Raw genomic sequence first — 23,124 nt, forward strand, 5'->3', positions numbered from 1 at the left:
GAGAGCAGCAAGGAAGAAATCTGCCCCCATGATCCAATCACCTCCCACTGTGCTCCTCCCCCAACATTTGGAATTACAATTCAACATTAGATTTGGATGGAGACACAGAGCCAAACCATATAAGTCACCTTTTTAAATAAAAAACTTGTAAATAACCCCAAAATTATATAAAATTATTTTTAAATAAGAACACAATTTATGGAATTATATATTAACTAAAATTTATAGTTTTAGTAATGTTAAATTTTCATGAAAACCTAAGCAGCAAGAAATCCTTAACTATTTATCAGATGTTAGTATCTCATAAATGAAACCATTTTACAAATTTTAGAAACTTGTATTTCTTTTATATTAAACCCTCTTTTAGTTGGAAATGACCCAGATATCCAATGAGCATCCAAAATAATTTTAAGATTTAAAATTACACAAAAAATCTTCCTCCAAGCATTTATCTCATTTTTATGTACTCTTTTTAAATTTTTAACTGTGTATAATAGATTAGTCTTGAAAACTGAGATATTAAACAAAGGTAGTCATCATTTAAAGTTTTTTTTCTAACCATTTATCAAGTCTGTGAACATTGGTTATTCACCTAAATAAGAATCTTAAAGTGAAATACATGGGCATTTTGCTGATAACTCAGAAGATTTAGTCATTTTTATTGAAACAACAATATTAAGTTAGTCTTATTTGTTTAAAAAAAAAGTCACACAAACAAAGATTGTTTTGTTTTTGGCTCGCTGATAGTCTCACAATCTTTGTGCCAAACTCTGACACCTTAAAATAACTAGCAGAGGCAAACATAAAACATATCTAGACAAAAATGTATGCTGATGATTCTGAAGACATTTTTAGTTTTATCTTATTAAGTTTTTTTTTGAGACAGGATCTCAGTCTTGCCCAGGCTGGAGGGCAGTGGAATGATCATAGCTCATGACACCCTCAACCTCCTGGGCTCAGGTGGTCCTTCTACCTTAGCCTCCCAAGTTCCTGGGACCATAGACACACACCACCATGCCCAGCTAATTTTTCTATTTTTTGTAGATACAGAGTTTTGCCATGTTGTTCAGGCTGGTCTCTTAATCTACTAGGTTCAAGTGATCTGCCCACTTTCACCTCCCATAGTGTTGAGATTACAGGTGTGAGCCACCTTCCCTGGCTTTTTATTGTACTAATAATTTTTAAACAAGTTTTATTTACCAAAGATTCATTTGAACTTGAAAAGCATTTGGACTTATTTTATGAATACTCATTTATTCATAAGCCAGTTTGGTAGTATGTTAGACACAACAAATAGCATAATACATGTACATATACATAAACATATCTAAACACGTATATGTATATGTGTGTATGTATACACAAACACACACGCACACACACACAAAGATCCAGTAGTTTTTATCTCAGGACTCTAGCCATGAGAGAACATCAAAAACTCAGTGGTCTATAAAAGATAACTGGATCCATCTTATTTTTGAGAAAATTGAGACCTGTCCACATGGCTAAACTTTGTTTGCCCTGGTAAGTAATCCTGTAATAGCTCTGGACCAAAATTTTGGATAAAGCCGTTTTCATTTTTAAAAACATGTTTTATCCTTTTGCTTTCAGTTTTAAATGAGTTTCCAATGTTTACGTTTTAGCTGAGACTGGATGAACTATATAAGAAAAATAAAATGTCCAAATAACCTTGAAATCATATGTTTTATATCAACACCAGTAGCTTAATAACAGCAGATTCAAAACAGGCAGAAAAGAAAAATAAATAGAGAGCTTTAGAAGGTTCTACTTAACTCTAAAGTTGCAGGTTAAGTATTTGAGCTCTGATTCTTTTTTCCTGTAATTTGTCCATCGGTTTTAAAATTTTCACACAAGCAAGCTACAGTGTGTAACCAGCTAGAGTCTCAGGTAGACTAGAAAATAATTCACATGTTTTTTTTTTTCCCCGCACAAAGCTTGACACAGATACAGTAAATACTCCTGAGTGCCTGCAAAAAATCAGGGGCCAGGATTTTGGAAAGAGTTTGTCCCCTAGTGAGGAGAAGCCTGTTTTGTTGCATTCTGACAATCAGATGGACCTGGTCTTGGCTGGTGCAATTGAGACCATTCCAAAGCACCCTCAGAAGTAGGGGTGAGACTAAACAGACACAAACGTGAATGGATCTGACACAGATGGAGCACCCCAAACTGATCCCTGAAAGATGATACTGGAGAAATATCATGAGACCTTGTCTCAAACGCAGACAGCACCACAGTTTAATTGTCCTGCATTAAGTCCAGATGTCACAGAGGCCAACACAACAGCACAGATGACCTACACTACGGCAAACAGCTAGAGAAACCAGATGGCAGAGACAGAGGATTTTCAGGTGCATTCCAGTTGACTTACCCAATTCTTGGAGCCTGTTGACTTCCCAGGTGTTGCTTTCCTTACACCAACAGAGAATGATAGCAAAAGCTGATGCCATGAAAAGGAGGGAAGGGAAATTCCCTGAGACAAAGGCAGTCTTGGTAACTGCTGGCTAGGTTTGGGGACAACTAGCCATGAGCTGCTGGCATTTGCAAGTGGCCCCTGCCCTGACTGGTAGCATTAACAAATAATCCCTGGCACACTGCTGCAGGCAATTCCTCCACTCATTGGAAACCAGGCATACAGGTTGAGTCACTTGAAACACACAGTTTTTCACAAAGGGCACCAAATTAGTGACTGACTCAAGTTTGGCTGCTCACTGCCCAGAGGCCAGAACACAAGAAACAAGATGTGGTGAAAGTAAAGTAACTGTATTCAAATGCTAGAAGTTGGGGAATGGCCAGGCTTATGCCCTTAAAAGACAATTTTTTGCTTTGGGGGTTAATTGAGAGAGTTTAAGAGGGAAAACATGGTAGGCGAAACATGTCCAGGAGGATGCAGGTCTGCAAGTCTCTTCCAATGGCTATCTTGAATATTTGCCCTTCTGCAGGTCTGGTTGATATCATTGACATCATCTTGACTTTGGCCTGATAATGGTAGACTAATCGTTCATAACTCCACTTAAGCAGGAGAATTCTGCAGCTGGATCTCTATGCCTGGTTTGTTTCAAAAGTAGCCCCTGGGATTTTTAAGCAAGTGCATAATTAGATAAGTGAGCACTGTGCATCAGGATGCCTGGTGGGAAAGGAGGGAAACTAAATTTTACAGTGTATTTTATGGCTAACAGAAATAAAGGAAAAAAAGTTTCAAAATGCATTTTGAAGCTAAGCTACTCGATTACACTATCATAAAGTACCTTAAAATCCTGAATTTAGGATAGCAGAATAAACATGAGCCCTTCCAACCAAGAAGGTTAACAAGTTCTGATCACAGAATAATTTACCAGACCTGTTTATTTCTAAGAACTAGAAACGAGTGGCCCAGACCCTTGAGCACTGAATATATTGAATAGATTAGGATGTCTGAAGATTTATCCTGCCCCAGGTACAGGTATAGGCAGTAGAAGTGTGAAAATGCCATTGTAGAGACCTCTGCCTTAACATTTGTTGTATTTTACAAACTTAATTTCTACTTTTCACTTGTCAGCAGGAGGCTATCAAGACTAATACTGCAAACTTTAGGTATCTAATACTTATTAATGTATAGATTATCAACTTTGGTAATCACTGAAGTATGGGGGCATTTCAGAAGCATTCCATCACAGTCAGTCAAGCCAGAAGAAACTATGTTTATAATTTATGATCTGCAGAGTCAATTTACGCCTTTAAGGCAGTTTTAGGTAAATTTTTCTCTAACTTTTTTTATTGACTTTTCAAGATGCTACTTGTATAGATGAGTAAAAGTAAGTGATGATGTTAACTTCCTTAAAAACTTGATTCTGTAATCAAAACCATTTTCATGTTAATTTGGTATGTTAAATATATATACTTGATATGAATTATAGCTCAATTTTTAAAAGTTACAATTGGCATTTCCCTATTAGTTTTACTTTATTATTATTTATTGGTACCTGATTTAGATGTGTACTAATTAAATAATGACCATCAAAATAATTTTTTAATCTAACAGGATATTAACTTGAACTAGATTTTAAAAAGCTATCACAATCTCAAACAAAAATTTAACACTAACAAAATAGACAATAATAATTAAATGGGAGAAAAGCTAATAGGCTAATATTAGTCATCCAAGATGAAGATATTTTCCCTGCTATCAGTTGTTAACTAAGTTTTCAGGTTTAGCTTCAGTGGTTAATTTAGATTTTAAAGCAGTGGTCCCCAACCCTGGTCCATGGACCAGTACCAATCTGTGACCTGTTTGGAACCGGGCCACACAGCCGGAGGTGAGCGGCGGGCGAGCAAGCAAAGCTTCATCTGTACTCACTGCCGTTCCACATCATTTGCATTATCAGCTGAGCTCCACTTCCTGTCAGATCAGCAGCAGCATTAGGTTCTCATAGCAGTGTGAACCTTATTGTGAACTGCGCATGCATGTGAGGAATCTAGGTTGTGCACTCCTTATGAAAACCTAATGCCTGATGATTTGTCACTGTCTCCAGTCACCCCCAGATGGGACTATCTAATTGCAGGAAAACAAGCTCAGGGCTCCCACTGATTCTACATTGTGGTGAGTTGTATAATTATTTCATTATATATTACAATGGAATAATAGTAGAAATGAAGCGCACAATAAATGTAATGTGCTTGAATCATCCACAAACCATCCCTGACTCCTTGGTTCATGAAAAAATTGTCTTCAAACAGGTTGAATCAGGTTGGCCTATTTCCAGCACCAACCGATTTATGCCTAGTGTTCCATTATTGGAACGTTAAGCAGGTAGGAGTTATTTATATCCTACTGCTCAAGGTCATCGCCAAGGTCTGATTGCAAAAATTCAAAAAATTGCAACCTCAGGCATAAATGGATTAAAACTGTTTCATTAAATTACTTTTTTATTATTTTTCTTAAGGAGTAATATATACCTATATATATATTTTTTTCAGACTCCGGTAGTTGTGAAAAACGAAATAACGTTTGACTTATTTTCAGCAAATGAACATTTACTCTGCAGTGAGGTATGTACAGAAATATGAACTAAAGTCTCATCATTAATTGCCTTCCAGTTCTACTTAAACCATTCCCAGACAGTCGATTTCAACTCTCCCTTGTTCACCTTCAAGTTTTGGTATTGTATATACATATATAACATTGAAAAATATATATGGGGGTTGGTGTTTGAGACAAAGTCTTGCTCTGTTGCTCAGGCTAGAGTGCAGTGGTGTGAACACAGCTCAGTGCAGTCTCAACCTCCTGGGCTAAAAATGATCCTCCCACCTCAGATTCCTGGTAGCTGGGACTACAGGGATGTGCCATCACCCCCAGCTAATTTTAAAATTTTTGGTAGAGATGAGATCGCACCACATTTTCCAGGCTGGTCTCGAACTCCTGGGCTCAAGCAATCCTCCCACACGGCCTCCCAAAGTGCTGGGATTACAAGCATCAGCCCCTGTTTCTGGCCAAAGATTGTATATATTTAAGGTATACAACTTGATGATTTGATATACATTGTTAAATATTTATCACAATTAAGCTAATCAACATAAACATCAACTCAGTTATTGTGTGTGTCAGTTAATATTGTGTATTATTGTGTGTGTTATTGTGTATGTATATATGTGTGTTGAGAACACTGAAGATCTATTCTCTGAGCAAATTTCAGGTATACAATATAATATTGTTAACTACAGCTGCATTGTTGCAAGTAGATCTCCATAACTTATCTTTCAGAACTAAAACTTTGTACCCCTTACCAACATCTTCCCCATATCCCCCTCCTTCCAGACCCTGGTACCCACCATTTCTCTGTCCGTTTCTCAGACTTCTGTATTTTTAGATTCCACATATATGTGAAATCATGCAGTTGTTTGTCTTTGTTTGGCTTATTTCACTTAAGGTAACAGTATTTTACACACCAACATTCAAAAGGAAAATGAAGTCTCTTTACCTGAGTTTAGTGAGCCTCTATTCTCCTGCCCCCGGTCTCAGAGTAGCTGTACTCTCTCCCTCTGGGCTTTTCCCCTTGGGATCCATATGACCAGCATTGGACATGAAGTGGCTGCCCATCTTGTCCTATGCCACATCAAGAGGGCGGGTATAGTGATGTTGTATGATGTGATAGTGCAAGGGAACTATTGGGGTGTACTTGGATTGCAATACAGCTGTCCTACTTCTGGTGGGAACTCATCCCCCCACCTCCTACTCCCCACCTCCCCGCCCCATGTTGGGTCGGGTTTTATCCATACAAGCAGGCCTGTTCCACTCCTCTACGTTAATTAAATCAGAAACAAGAACTTTTAAAACTTATTTTCTCCTAAGACTCAGAGGAGTGAGGCATAGTCAATATTGCTTGAAATACTTTTTCTTATCTTCAATATCTTGACCAATATTAAAATCAAAATGTTATATTTCTTCAACCAGTTATACATATTAGTATAAAATTATCTCTAATATGTTTTATGTTTTAGTACAAAATACACCTATTTTTTGAATCCTAAACCCACTTAGACTTTAGCTTTTCATTTTTCAAGGGAAGGAAAGTATAAAATATTCTACAATAAAATTTCCAGATATACAGAAGGATACCTGCTTTGTCTTTTTCTACTTTACCAAACATTAAGAATTTTCTAGATAACTCAAATTAAGAGAAACATAAATCATATAAGGCCAATATTAAATATTTAATTTCCTTATAAACCAGGCAGTTAAACATGAGATGAATATTTCAGAAAATCAGATACTACTGAGGTAACAATGGCTTTATTGAACAGCCACTGTGACCTAGAGATTTCTTACATACTGCTTCTAGTCCTCACAAAAAAAATGCTGAAAAATAGCTACTATTATCTACGTTCTACAGATGAGGAACTGCAACTTACGAGGTGGAAGCAACTTTCTCAAAAGCAGAAGGCTGTGAAGATCTGAAAGAGGATTCAAATTTTGGTCTTTGTTTCCACTCTGAAGTCCATCGACGCACTGGGCCTTGCTGCCTGTTAAAAACACTGCAAGGGGACGTTTTACTTAGAGCATTTCAACAGTTACAGATCAACCCATGACATATGGAATTTACAGTATATTTACATGTCTACCCCATTTTAATTCTTTCAGATCTCATTCCTTCTCTAATTGGTCCTATTGACATACAAGAGATAATATCCTTCTCAAATATCTCAACATTTACCAAAGAGTAGCTCACTCATTTGTCACAATTATCAGAAGATTTCTCTCTCTCACACGCGCACACACACCACTGATATGAATGTCAGTGTCAAATAGAAGTCGATGCCAAATCACCCACAGTTTACTTCAGCAGACAGCTTTCTTAGCTACGAGTATGTTTAGTATGAGACATTTTAGTTTGTATTGTGACTGTATTTCCCGAAAACAAAAGCAAGACCTACAATTTTATTCTGTAGATCAGAAATGAAAGTATGGAATACATAATATGTATAATTTGATATTATTCTTGGAAGTGGATTTCTTTTTACTGTATTTCTTCCTAAATTACAGTACCTACAACTGAAAAATAACCAATTAACACTAATGTTTTTTGTCTCTAGCTGATGAGGTGGATTATCAGTGAAATCTATGCAGTGTGGAAGATCTTCAATGGAGGAATTTTGAGCAACTATTTTAAGGGGACCTCAGGGGAACCTCCTCTTCTCCCCTGGAAGCCCTGGGAACACATATACTCTCTGTGCAAGGCTGTGAAGGGTCATATGCCTTTGTTCAATAGCTATGGAAAGTATGTTGTGAAACTTTACTGGATGGTAAGTTCATTTTCATGTGCTTGAAATCTCATGAGTCTTTCATATTGAAATATACTTGGCCTGGTGTGGTGGCTCATGCCTGTAATCACAGCACTTTGGGAGGCCAAGGCTGGTGGATCACCTGAGATCAGGAGTTCGCAACCAGCCTGGGCAACATGGTGAAATGCTGTCGCTACTAAAAAGACAAAAAATTAGCTGGGTATGGTGGTGGGTGCCTGTAATCCCATCTACTCTGGAGGCCGAGGTGGGAGAATTGCTTGAACCTGGGAGGCAGTTTGAGTGAGCTAAGGTCACGCCATTACACTCCAGCCTGGGCAGCAAGAGGGAAACTCCAAAAAAAAAAAAAAAAAAAAAAAAGAGAGAGAGAAGGAAGGAAGGAACGAAGGAACGAAGGAAAGAAGGAAGGTTGCCTTGCACACCGTTACTTAGGCTAGTACAAGATAATGCAGTTTTTATAGGATATCAATTGTGTAGCTACAGAGAGAAACTGTCCTGAATGTGTAATTTGTGATTAATGAGAAACACAGTTGCTTCTCCTGTGATGCTAGTCCTATGGGCATTTTAAACGGGTTCTGCCTAGACCACTGAGGTATGGCCACTCATTGTAGATGCTGATCTTGCCGCTGCCTCTGCACTCTCATGCTGAGGCAAGCGGGGCAGGCAGTTGGATGCACCGGGCTTCCCCCTTCCTCTTTCTTCTCTGATGTGGTGTCAGGGTCATGGGCAGGAGGAAGTGCTAGCCTGTGGTCCAGTCCCTCTTCTGGCTTTTGCTGTAGCTGAGGGGCCTGATCCCATCAGCAATTTGTCCTGAACTTGAGATTTGTTTTCATGCGAACAGATCTTACTCTGAGACAGGAAGATGTTACCTCTGCCTAAAAGGAAAGCAAATGGAATAGTAGGAAATATGAACAGGATCCAAAACCCGTTATAAATATGGCAAAGCAGACTCACACTAAATTAGCAATGCTAGATCATATCAAATGCCTTTGGGTTTTTCTTGGCCCTTGTCACTGGAAAAGAATGTTCTCCTTGAACATTTAAAGGAATGGGAAAGTACTAAAAGTTAATAATTCCATTATATATTTATGAAAATGTGACTTTTTCTTTCATAGGCCTGAGCCATCTGTCTTCCTGGGATGGGGAATGTTGAAGGGCCAATAATGAGGAATTACTATTATAATTACAATGGGAAGGGAAAAGGGAAAAAGGTAATACAGCTTCTAATATCCAAAACTGGATTTTTGTTTTTTGAACATTCACAGCAAGAAAATTGGCCTTGAAATTTTGTTAGGAGAGAAAATAACTTTCTAAGTTACTTTATCTTATTTATTTACCAATCGAGAGCACTATTTTCTAGACTAGACTTCAGAGTTTTAAATCTGTGCAGAGGAGCAAGCAGAAGGCTGTGGTACTAAAAAGGTGAAAAACCTAGTGGATAGTGTTGAGGGAGTATAGAAAGAAGTATGCAGAGGAACAGTGAGGAGGTAAAATGCCTGGGTTCCTGTCCTACATTTGTCTAAACTTGAGGTGGGAGGAAGGTCAAAACTATGAAGTATTTTAAAACATTGAACCAACCTTGTTGATTTATTTCTCATTTTCTCTTTCTGCTTCCTGACATCCCTCCTTGGTTTTCAAATTTCCTCCTGCATAGGAGTTAATATTCATTAACATCACCTTCCATTTTGCAAAGAAAATATGACTTATTTCTCCTTAATCATACTGATTCTTCACAAGCCCAACTCCACTTGGTTCAGAAATTTCTTTAAAAATGTATTGAGGCCACTTTGGAAACCTCAGTCTGTTCCAGTCATTTAGCCCATCTCTAGATATTTAGCCCTTTAGGGAACAGTGTGGTAGAAATTGGACCTCAACTCCACTGGCTCCTTCTGTTTCCTCAGTGGTCTCATCAGAGGAATGCCTGTAGAGGATGCTGTGAGCACTGACATACTTGTTCCCTATGAATTATTTTGGTAGGCATGTGATAGAGAGGTGGCTGCCTGGTTTTCTGATTAGTAGAATCTGTTCTCTCTAGTCTAGGGGCAGAAATTTTTATTTCTTTCTATCTGATCCCCAGCTGGTAGGGCTGAGTCAGTATCTGCATACATATTAACATTAGTAAGAAGTTAGAGTCAATTCTTACATGAAAATACTATGTTGTTGTTGTTTTTATTATTTTCTTCCCTTTCCAGACACACACAATTTGATTTTGATTTTTTTCTCTTCCAATTCTAGTTCAGCATTTGTACATGTCTGTCATTTGCTTCTCTCTGTGAATATTTGGGAAACATGTTTATAAAATATGCATTATTACTTCTACTTCATGATTTGGTACAATACACTCCTGATTCATCTTATACCCTACATTTATTTTCTTTCCCATTTCCTATCTTGTGAGACACGATGAGTCTTCTTCTCACTGTTTTTCTTCGTTAGCTTCTTGAGGCATTCTTGCCTTTTTCTTATTGGAAATTGCTTTTCCTTCTCTGCCTTATCATAAATATTCTTCTCCCTCTTTCACTTTGTCCTGTAAAGCATTTACCTTTATCACTTCTTTGAGGAAAACCAACCTCTCAGACTCTCTCTGCATGACATTAAAACTTCTGATTTTCACACCAGCTTATCAATTTTCCTATGAAAGTATTTTCATTATTTCCAATTTGGATTCAAAGTAAATTGCATCAAGGGTCTTTGACCTCAGCCAGGTAAAAACGTATTGAGTAGCATTAAGAACAAGGTTATGACACAGAGCAGCTCTCTCCTCTCCTTCACCTGGGAATGATGATACTAATGCTGGGACACAGATCGTCTCGTCAAGTGCCTTCCAATGGCAGCTTTCCTTTGGGCCCCTGAAAGAAGCAGGTTAGCTGTTGCTCTCCACTTGAAATATGTGTTGCTATTGGCAGCTTTTCTCTGAGTGTCTCTGTGCTTTCATTTGTCTCTGATAAACAGAGAAAACACACACATTAGGACCAATAATTTTTCCCAGTTGCCATCAATATATTTACATAAAATATGCATTTGCTTTATCTCTGATTGAGCCTTATACTGCTTAACCATAATGTTATTGCAGAATTCAGAGTTTCCTAACTATGGGGTGCAGAAACCCCCCAACATCAAACTAGCTGTTGTACTTCTTAAACATCTGCTTCCCGTGCCTCGCTCCAGACCTCATGAGTTTATAAAATATGCATTATTACTTCTCCAGGGTAGAACCTGCAATCCTGCATTATAAGTAAACTCTCTCATCCAGTGACATTTTTGTTCATTAAATTTGAGGAACAATGTTTTCAAGATATAAACTATGAGAAATTATTTTTCTATCATTCGGTTGCTTTGTTCCAAAATGAAAATGCTTTATATCACTATTTATAATATTATATATGCTTTTAATAAAGGAAATTCAAATACTATTAAAATGTTAAAAGTATGCAATGAAAGCTCCCTGTAAGTTTACCCTATTTAATCACAGCAAATGATTTATGTATATCCTCCTAAGCTTTCTTCTATTCTTATAAACATACATACAACTATTGTATATAATTCATAACAGTAAGGTCATAGAAATGTATTATTCTGTAAACTATTATTTTCCCTATACATAGGCATTTTCTATGCTAATATATATTGATCTACTTTGTACTCCATTATATGAGATATGTAAATATAATATATATTGCTCTTTTCATATTGGTAAACATTTAGGTTTGGACCAGTGTTTTACCAAAACAAACAATGCTGTAAAATCTCATCTTTATGTATATAGTCTTTGACCATTTGTAAGGACTTTTTTTTTTTTTAGGATTTCTACCATATGGAATTATTTCATCAAAATATTTGCAAATTCTTAATTTTTGATAAGTATATTCAAGTTACTCCTGTATTTTAATTTGTCTGTAACGAACATCCATATTTGATGTAATTAGAATTGAAGTCTGTGATTCTATTATTTGTTTATTCTTTGTTACCTTTCTTATTTTTTGTGTGTTACTTTATATTTATTGCATCCTTAATCCAATTTCCTTTAATCCTGCATGTTTCTTGGGCATTCCTTAGGATTCCATTTTGATTGACCTATAGTGCTTTCAAGCAAATCTCTTTGCTCTATGAATTAAAATATATATGCATAGCTTATCACAGTCAACTAGTATCAGCATTTTACCACTTAAATTGGAATATAAATACTTTACCACCAGTTAGTCCCCTTTATATTCCTCCTTTTCTAATATAACTTTCTTTTCTTTTTTCTTTTTCTTTTTTCTTCTTTTTTTTTTTTTTTTTTGAAATAGGATCTGACTCTGTCACTCAGGCTGGAGTGTGGTAGCACAATTATAGCTCACTGCAGCCTGCAACTCCTGGGCTCTAGTGATCCTCTTGCCTCAGCCTCCCAAGTAACTAGAACTACAGGCATGCCATCATCACGCCTGACTAATTTTATTTTTTATAGAGACAGGGTCTCACTATGTTGTGCAGGCTTGTCTTGAACTCCTGACCTCAAGTGATCCTCCTGTCCCGGCCTCCCAAAGTGTTGTGATTACAGGTGTGAGCCACCACACCCAACCACTGATATAGTTTTCTTAAACATTTACTGTGTATATATTGAAAACCTCATCATAAATTTTGCTTTTAAATTCAAACACAATATAAAAAACTTGAAGAGTACCACATTTAGTCATATATTTATTTTTTTATATTTTAATTTTAAGTAAATATTTTAACGGGCATGTAAAATTTTTCCTTTATGCTTTCTCATACTTGATGCTCCATTTGTCCTTTAATTCTCCTTTCTTTTTATTTCTGAAAAATTTTATTTCACCATTCCTTTTGAGTTAGTCTGATGATGACAAATTATCTTATCTTTCCTTTATCTGAGAATGTGTTTATTTTACACTTAATCTTAAATAATATTTCCCCTGTGATACAATTCTGAGTTAGCAGTACTTTTCTTTTACCATTTGATACTTAGTGTGCCATTAATTTTCCAGCCTTCTGGAATTATCCTCCAGGCCATCCAAAATTATTCTTCTGGCTTCCCTGGCTCCTGGAGAGCAATCTATCCTTCCCCTGTAATGGGTTTTCTCTTGCTGCTGGCTTTCAAGCTTGTCTTCTTTTGTCTTAATTTTTAAGAAGTTTGAATTTGATGTGTCTGGCTGTAGAATTCTTTGAGTTTATCCTATTTGGTTTAGTCTGATTTCCTTGAATTTGTAGGTTTATGTCTTATGACAATTTGGGAGAGTTTTCAGCCATTATTCCTTCAAATATATTTTTAGCCCCACATTCTTTTTTTTTTTCAATGACTACAATGACATGAATATTATATCTTTTTGCAATATCCACACAGGTCCCTGAGCCTTATATGATTATTGATACTATATTTTCCTGTTATTCATAATTTCTATTGATCTAAATGTCTAGTTCACTAATTTTTATGCTATCTGCATTCTGCTATTGATCTCATCAACTAAGAGTTGCTTTTTAGTTTAATTTTAAGTTTAAAATTTCTGTTTCTTTGCTGAGAGTTTCTATTTTTGAATTTGTTTCAAGAGTGTTCATAGTTGCTTGTTGGAATATTTTTATGAGAATTGCTATAAATTTCTTATTTAATAATTCTAATTTCTCTGTCATTTTGGTTTTGTGCTCTGTTGATTATATTTTCCCATTGAAATTGAGACTTTTCTGGGTTTTGCTATGATAGGTAATTTTATACAGTTTCCTGAATATTTGTAGTGTTATGTTTTACAACTCTGATTGCTAATTAGTTTTATATATTAGCAAGTAGTCAACGTGTTTAGATTGAGAAGGCATATCCTGGCTCACATTTATAGGCTGTGTCTGAAATGTCAGTTTAGTTTATAAAGCCTCTGATATGTACTATTCTGGTCTGCCACTTTTGTTTGCTACCCAGATAATAAGACTTCATTCCACAATCTTCTTGTATGTCATATATATATAACTTAATAGTGTTATATATTGCACATATGAATATACATGCTATAATGTATATACTATATACCTTAATCTTAATTGATAATAATATATACATCTTAATAGTGTAGATCATAATAATCTTAATATTAAGGTCATATATTTATATAATTATGTAAATATATAATTACATTATAAAACATAATATAGAATTATATTATAAAATATAATAAATACAGAATTATATAAATATGTACTTTTATGTATAAAATAATATTAAGGTTTTATATATACATATATGTATATATAACCTTGATAATATTAGTCTTGTAACAACTAAGGCAGAATACCATAGACTGGTGACTTGTAAACAACAGAAATTTATTTTTTATATTTCTGGAGGCTGAGAAGTCCAAGATCAAGGCACTGGTAGATTTGGTGTCTGCCAAAGCCCTGCTCCCTGGTTCATAAATGGCTGGCCATTTTCTTGCTGTAAACTTACATGGTGGAAGAGAAAAAGTGTGATTTCTTCGGCTTCTTAAAAGGGCACAAATCCCATTCATGAGGGCTTTACCCTCCTTTTTATCTAGTTCTATCACATTGGGCATTAGGATTTCAACACATGAATTTTGGGAAGAAACATTCTATATGTATACTCACATACACACACACACACACACACAAATGTATTTTTTTATGTTCAGAAAAGATATGTTCTATATATATATATATTTAGAACTCATACAGTATCCTTTTGCATCTGGCTTATCTCTCTGTGGTTTCTTGTTGATCAAGAAATTAATGAGGAGTAGCAAATAATATAAGAATTGGAAGTGTAAGGTCAGTGAGGATGTATCAAGCAATAATTACTAAAGTTATATTTGGAGAATTTGTATTTTGACTATATTAAGTCATTTGATTATGTCCAAGCTTATTCATGGTTGTATAATGTTTTGGTTCTGCTACTTGAAACACCTTAATTTACTTCATTATGCAGTAAGAGGCTCCCAAGAATTTGTGCACAAGACCTCATAAATAAGGACAGTATTGATATAGACATGGGTGTGCTGTGATTATGTAAAATAAAGCAATAAGCTAAAATATTCAACCAGAGTAGTATTGAAATCCAGTATCTCAGTCTTTAAGTGTAAGAAGCTAAAATAAAATTGGAAAACAGTAAATAATAATGTCAGTCATGTGCAATAATTTACGAGAGAAAAGACTGTAAGTCATTGATGGTATTACATTTCTTTCATCTTATTTTTAGGGTTGCTGGAGAAAGATAACAATTGATGACTTTCTGCCTTTTGATGAAGATAACAATCTATTGCTTCCAGCTACAACTTACGAATTTGAACTGTGGCCAATGCTTTTGTCTAAAGCTATTATCAAGCTGGCAAATAATGAGTATGTAATGACACATTGTCACTCACGTGAATAGAAAAAAGCAAACAAAAACATTAACTATACATTCGTATTGCATAGTTTATTTTTTAAAAATTGGTTAAAAGAGAGCTTTTTTCCCTAAACAATGTAAATGTTCCAGTATAAAATCAAATGTGCTAAAGCCACTGATTTGTTCTATTAGCTTAACAGTAATGCAAAATTCCTCCAAGAAAAGAAATACCCAGAAATTATTCTATATTCAATGCTGACTTACTATGAATGCAAAGTTGATCATGAAAAATGATACTTCGTTTAATAGGAGAAAAAATTGTTTTGTGAAGAAAAATATTGGTTCATCTAAAAACTGAATAATATATCCTGAAATCTAGTTAAAGTTTTATATTCTGTATATGTAGCAATAATTTAATAATCTTGAAAAACCTGAACTTTTCTGAAAGATGTCAATGTGCACTTCATGATTTTGGTAACATTGGTCACTTTTGATACATTCATGATGAAAACTACTCATATTTTCTTCAATATTCTTGCAAAATTGGCTTCTGTCTTATATTCCTGCCTAACTTGTGCACCAACGCATATGAGACACGTCTGCTATGCTCTATTCTCTCAGCTTATGCTTCCGGAGAAAAGAAGTCATATCATCCCGGCCCTAACGATACAAAAAAGCTTTGATGATTGAGTTGGAAATGCATGGCAATTTTGCGTCATTGTTCACTGGAAGAATTTTCACATACATTGCACAGGCTGGGATTTTATACACATCCACCTCCTGCAGTTTGTCAAAGATTCTTGATATTTAATAGAACACACCCACATGCTTTAACAGTACATGTTAGACATTTGCTCACAGCTCAGCCCCCTCCCCTTCTATAAACATTGCAATGTCAGTCAGAAGCCAGGTCTGCTTTGTGCAGATTTTCTTTAGGCACAGCTTCATTTTTCTCTCCCAAAGCTAAAAAACAAAAACAACCATTCCTACTCCCATCCTCTTCATTTCTGTTTTTTTCTTACCAGCCCTCAGTTTTCCTTTGGAAATTAGTTTCACCCAGCTTTTAGCACTTAATTGCAATGATTTTTACAAAAACTCAGCCCAGATATTTGTAGGTAGTTGAATATCACTAAGTATTCGTATTGGTGGCATGTTCATTTATTTGGGGAAAAATATGTTCTGAATGTTTCTAGTTCTCAGACATAACTTGAAGTTCTGAAAATCAGAGCTGCTAGAGCAGTGAGGCATTGAATACATGACCTGGATAATTGGAGTCGTATTTTATCTTTCTTAAAGCTATAGTTCAGTAGAACTTTATAGCAACACAAGTATTGGGGTTACTATTATTTTTTTAAAAAAATCCAGTTAGTAAACAAAGCAACAAGCTAAGTGTAATACATTTCTTGGGATTTCTAGTGGAAAGTTGCCCTGCCCTATGTGGAACAATTTATATTTTTCCATAATTTTTTTCAGATTTTTACAGTATATAGTGATCTGAAGTACATAGTGATATGAAGTTTAGCTTACTACATTTTCCAAATTAACACATAGTAACTTCAATATCAATGTGAGATATGCAAAGAAAAGAGCATTATTTCTATTTGATTTGCAAAGTCACTTCATAAATTTATCCAATGAGGAGTTTAGACTAGTCTGGAATCTATCCCAATAGACACTTATTATCTTTGAAATAGGTAGACATATAGAAATTCATAATCCGTAAACAACAAACAGTGCACATTTTAAAGTAATGGCACATGTGACTAAGATAGTAAGATTTCTTTCTGAAGAAAAGCACGCATGTAGCTGGAATCCATCATTCTTAGCAAACTATCACAAGAACAGAAAACCAAACACCGCATGTTCTCACTCATAGGTGGGAACTGAACAATGAGATCACTCGGACTCAGGAAGGGGAACATCACACACCGGGGCCTATCATGGGGAGGGGGGAGGGGGGAGGGATTGCATTGGGAGTTATACCTGATGTAAATGACGAGTTGATGGGTGCAGCACAGCAACATGGCACAAGTATACATATGTAACAAACCTGCACGTTATGCACATGTACCCTACAACTTAAAGTATAATAATAATAAATAAATTAAAAAAAAAAATAAAATAAAAAAATAAAATAAATAAATAAAAAAAAAAGAAAAGCACGCATGTGTTGGTAATGCCATTAACACCACCACTGACATATAGTCAGCTGAAGCCGTGACTCCCGGGCAGAAGGGAGATATGGCTTTTTTGTGTGTAAATGTAAATAGACTAATAACCTCTGGGAAAAAAAAGAGGCCTGATGAGAATAGTGATATTGGTTAATCACATCCTCATTTTACTTTATGCTAAGCTGACAGATTCGCTCTTCTGTATAGGACAGAAGAGATGTTTCTGGTTTCTCCACAGTTATCTAAGGATTTCTGATGCCCATCTTGACTTGCCATAGATGATACTGATCTAACACACAGCTTCAAAGACATCTTAAAATAATTACTGAAATCAGAATGATGAAAGAGACTGTTCTGTTTTTAAAAGAAGTCTATAAAAATAGATTATATACTAATTATATATTTTATAATACACAATGTGAAAGTATTTTATGTATATAGCATTAATATTACTTTTAGATCTTAAAAAATAAAGCATATAAGTACGCTTTACAAATACAAATGAAATTAATTATATTATAAATCCTACTTCAGTGTTTTAACAAATGATTTGGCTTCTGGGATAGTATTTTTAATACAGATTGTAATGAATAATCAGAATATATTGCTGTTTATTAATGATTCCTAGTTCTTATATATCTTTATGTGTTTTCAAATGTTGCTACCTATAACATTATGCATTTTCTTTTTTAGCATCCATGTAGCAGACAGGAGAGAACTGGGGGAGTTCACGGTTATTCATGCGCTCACAGGGTGGTTACCAGAAGTCATTTCTCTTCAGTACGTTTGACTATTAAATTGCTCATATCTAATTTTTTCTTTCTTCCCAAGATTTCTTTAAAATATTCCTAGTCTTTAAGAAAATTTCAAGAAAGGTCATATTTTGCAAAATTTGGGGAAAAATATCATTTTATAGTATTACATAAAGTTCCTTGGGAATTTCAGGGTAAATTCTATTTCCTTATGTAGGAGAAGAATGACCCCCATAGGTTCTTTGTTGGAACTGACTCTTGTAACAGAAGACACATTAACAAGAGAAAAACACACAGCAGCTTATTACCATGTAGATTTCCATGGGAAATATACAACAAAGAGCAGTCAATTTTTACAGAAGTGACAAGACAAAAGAAAATGACTTTGAGGCTCTACAGGTGGCAACTTGTGGGAAGGCAAATAAATGATAGATAAAGGCTAGTTAAGAAAGCTTGTTCATGTACATCCCTCTGGTACAATTTTCAGGCCAGTAAGGGTCCAAAGCTGTCTTCAGTGGTTAACATCTGTTCTCTCTGGTACAAGGCAATGAGGGGCAGGATGCCTCTCAGTTTTTGTAAATCTATGTCTTGCTTTTAGGCAAATTGAGGGAAAACAGAGTTTCTGTGTATCTGTTTCTTCATAATTCCTGTAGCTCAGCAATCCTTCATATTTTGGGGTGGCATGTGCAGGTCTCCCACACTTATATATATATACTATGAATTTAATCTTTAAATATCTGATGTACAAATATTAAAACAATGGTAATTATTTATTATAGTAAAACATTTGCAAACTTCCCTTTATACTTATAAACCTTTCACACTTACTTCAATATAGAAACATAAAAGCAACTTTTAATTGGCCACATCTATATGGAAATAATCATAAGAAGACAGCTATTATGCATCAAGTAATGTAGTATATTACTTCTCATTTAAAAATCACAGTCCTGAAAGGATAGTCTCCTTTAATCATCCACATGACCCCATCAACTAGGTGTGCATCATTTCAGATGAGGAAACTAAAGCTCAGAGAGGTTGAATTCCCCCAAACTAGGAACATGTAAGTCTTGCTGGTCCAAAGCCCACAGTCTTTCTTTCATATGATTCTAGATATATAGAAATTGCTTCTTTATGTCCAAAAATAGCTATTAGGTAAAGAATAGAATAGAGACATTGTTCAATTTAATGCTGACTTATAATTTCACAATAGTTTTATTTAATACATAAGGAATATAGATGTACTATTTTATCATTTTACCATTGATAGTTGGAAAATAATCAAGATAAGGTGCATAGAAAAGAATTATAACAATAGATTTGAATATACCATTAATTCAGATACTGACTTTTACAAGATGATTAAATCCACAGTACAGTTATCAACCTGGACCATCTCTGATCTTTGACTGGTAATAGGAAGCTGCAATTGCCCAGGGTCAATAGAGATTGGAGGAGATTGAAGACAGGCCCTAGTAACTTGGATTCTGCCATCTTAACCATATTTCCAGCAGGATAAACTAGGGGTTGCTTTGTTCAAATAAAAGTATTTTCAGGGGAAAAAAAAAAAAAAACGGGAGAGTAGGAACTGATCTTGTTTTTATCTTAGGAACGGCCAAGATAGCACTCTTCTTTATCTTCTTTTGGAAAACCTTTTCCTAATATCTAAATGACTTCCTGACACAATGTGGACAATGTTAGTGAGAGAAATAGAGAGAGAATGAGATTTTAAAAGTATGGAGCTCTCTAAATTTTTATACTGAGTGTTGATGGAATGCTTACAGTTTTTCCTGTGGAAGTGCAATTTTCTCTGTGCAATAGTTAGTAGAGACACCAGAGACATGAAATCATCAGAATTCTACCAGAGGATGATAAAGAAATAAGATATCAGAATAATTCACGCCTAGAAAATTCATAAAATTTTACCTCTGAAAATCAAAACAGAGTATCTTCTAATTTTCCATGTAATAATAGAAGCAGAGTCAATGACATGTCTGAGTGGGAATTAGAAATCCAACCACTTCAAAGGACTCTTTTTGGCATGTGTCTCTGATGCATGGTCTGTCTGTGAACATAGCACTCTGCTGCCCTGTCTTTAAGCCTAATGGTCCAAGAAGTTATATGGTCTCATTCCGTGGTGTTTGAATAGGTCTTTTTCATAGTATAGTATATTTTATGTGGTAGATGGGAAATACAACCTAGATTTTGGATTCAGAAAAGTCTGTTTCTATCCTGACTCAATTATTTGCTGGTTGTGTGATGCCATACAACTTAACAACCTCTTAAACATCAGTTAAGACTCTATAACCTATGTTCCAGAGCTGTCATGGGATCAAATGAAAAAAAAATAAAATGTGCTAAAGGCCACTCTGCTGGGTAGTGGGGATCCAGGGATGAATAGGAGGCAGTTCAGGGAGTTGAGCAGATCAGAGATGCACAGGGAAACAAATTATTATTTTCCAGCCATCAGTCCATTTCTCTTATTTTCCTCAGAAAAAAATCTAAATAAATGAGTGGTTTGTACACACTGTCTTCATCTCCTCAACTCCCCATTTCTTCTCATCTGAGTCTTTGACCTTCCCTCTCCACCACACCAGTGAAATGGCTCTTCTTAAGGTCAATGAAGTCCTTAACATTGTCAAATCCAGTGGTCACCTCTCCTGCCTCATTTACTTGCATCCCAGTATGTGATCCTCTTAAACAAGTTATTTCCTTTTGCAACACTTGCTTCCCTTGGCTTCCACAGCAACACACTCTCTGAGTTTCTCTCCTTCTTATTTTCTGCTCTTTCTCAGCCTTCTTGGATAGTTCCTCAACCAACGTACAGCTGCTAAGTGATGGTATGTAGCAGGGCTCCTGTCCTGTAACTTTAAATAACAAACTGTTTGACAATGACTTTCAAGTTTATGCCTGGTCAACATTGCCTGTGTTTATCTACAACTGCCTAAGTTACATAGCTATGAGGATTTTCAAAAGTGTATCTTAAACTCAGAATATCCAGAAGGGAACACTTGATTCTCAACCTCCCAAACTGTACCTTCCCTAGAATGCATCATCTCAATGAATTTCACTACCATCCACATATTTATTCAAGCTAAAGAAAAAAACTAGAGGTCATCCTTCAATGCTCATTTTTCTTACCTCTCACATATAATCTCTCACTAAGCTCTGTCAATAGTACATTCTCTACTTACTCTGAACCAATTTGTTTCTCTACATCTCCATTATTAGATTTATAACTGGTCTCTTAGGGTGTATTTTACCCTCCTCTAGTTAAGTTGGTAATCAGAATAATTTTCTAAAGTGTAAATCAGATCATGTCATTCTCCTTGCTTAAAACCTTTCAGTGTTTAACTGTTACACTTGAATGAAGTTCTACAGTCTTGACCATGATCCTCAGAGATCTGCACTGTCTGATTCACACAGTCTCTGACCACATCAATGTCTTGGCAACCGTTTACTGGCCACCCAAGTCTTTTTTCTGTTTCCAAAATATATGAAACTCACTCTACCTTGCGGTTCTTTCATGGGCTGCTCTTATTTATTTTTTTTTTCTGCCTGGAATGATCTTTCATCAGATTATTCACTTAGCTGGGTATGTCACATTTGGGTCCCACCAAGCTTAACCATCAACTCCTTAGACAGGCCTAGTTGAGCATCCAGTGTAAGTTATTCCTTCCCCAAGTTATGCCACATCTCAGCTTCCCTTATTTCATTTTCCTCATGGAAGTTATCACTGCTGTTATTCTCTCTCTCTCTTTCTCTCTCTCTCTCTCTCTCTCTCTCTGTTGTATCCATCCATTGGATGTAAAATTGTCCATAAGAACAGGGACCCTCTTTTGTTTTGCTCAATGTATTGCCTTCTGTGTAATTCCTGCAGGAGGTAATACTTGAATTGATCTCAAAGGATTAGTTAAAATGAATGAAGCTGATTGAGGCGGGAAATCCAACTCACCGAAGAAAAAATATCAAGGAAATAGAAGAATATAGGGTGTAGTCCCAGAAAAACACATGGTTCTGCATAACTGAATTTCATGCTATGGAATTCTAGAGGAGGAATGGGGTGTGGGACAGGAAAGGTGGATAAGAGCCGGATAGATAGAGAGGCCTTTTATACTATGCTGAGACATTTTTACAAACTCCTTAAAATGATCAGATGTCATTAAGGGATTGTAGACAGGAGGATGACTTTATCAGACTCATGATTTTGAAAGATTGCTCAGAGCCTTAGGACAGCAAATGGCAGGAGTGGAGCAGCGACACTGGCTTGTGCAGTATTCTTGTGGGGGTCTTCTGAGGGCTTCTCCCAAGGAAGTGGTGATGAGAATGGAGAAAAGGTGATCCACTGCACTGAGAAAAGGTAGAATCCAACTGACATTGTGTTTTATTTGAAGGAGATTTTAAAGAGAGAGTCTTGTTCATTCTCAATTTTCTGCTTTGAGTACCAAGTAGAAGGTGATGCAGGGCATTTTTGTTTACTTTCTTATTTTTTTATTATTTGTTTGGGACAAATACCAATTAGGTGGTTGTATGTGTGAGTCTGGATATCAGGAGAGAGGTTTGAGCTGGAACTAATGATTTAGAGGTTACACACATTTATGGATAAACTGAAAATATGAGGAAATATTATGTAAAATGGCAAGAACACCAAGAGGAGAGCCATGGGAGAAGAATTAAATTGTCAACAGAGAGCAGAAGAAAGGAAGTATTCAAAGGAGTCTGCAAGGAATTTCTTTAACAACAGAAAGAAAACCAGGAAAGAGGGATGTTATGGAAGCCTCAGGGAAGAGTTAAAAGAGGAGCAAGAAACAACAGTCACATTCCACAGAGAAGCCTAGTGAGATAAGGACCACTGCATATGTGATCATGCATGTGTCTGCCACTTAATAGATGCTCAAGGACATGTTCTTTCCCTGTCGTGGTTGTTAACATGATGAGCTTCCCTGCCAGGGTGAGTGATCCCTGAGATAACACCGTGGTTTTGGTAGCTTTGATTCAGCAAAGTCCAGCACACAGTAGGCACTCAATGAAAACTCGTTGAATGTCTAATATATAATGCTGTTCTTTTAACCAAAAATCTGAGTAA

The 23,124-nt window shown here is 35.8% G+C and overlaps 1 protein-coding gene across 1 annotated transcript in view; it reads left to right on the forward strand.

The window, feature by feature from the left end:
* The window catches only part of ADGB (androglobin), a 235,704-nt gene that overhangs the window by 54,573 nt on the left and 158,007 nt on the right, over window positions 1-23,124 (forward strand). The window contains 4 exon segments of the mRNA NM_001193764.2: window positions 4,975-5,046; window positions 7,588-7,797; window positions 14,987-15,126; window positions 17,980-18,066. Of these exon segments, the coding sequence (NP_001180693.2) occupies window positions 4,975-5,046; window positions 7,588-7,797; window positions 14,987-15,126; window positions 17,980-18,066 (509 nt within the window).

This window comes from Macaca mulatta, chromosome 4, assembly GCF_049350105.2.
Source record: "Macaca mulatta isolate MMU2019108-1 chromosome 4, T2T-MMU8v2.0, whole genome shotgun sequence".
In the NCBI taxonomy this organism is placed as follows: domain Eukaryota; kingdom Metazoa; phylum Chordata; class Mammalia; order Primates; family Cercopithecidae; genus Macaca; species Macaca mulatta.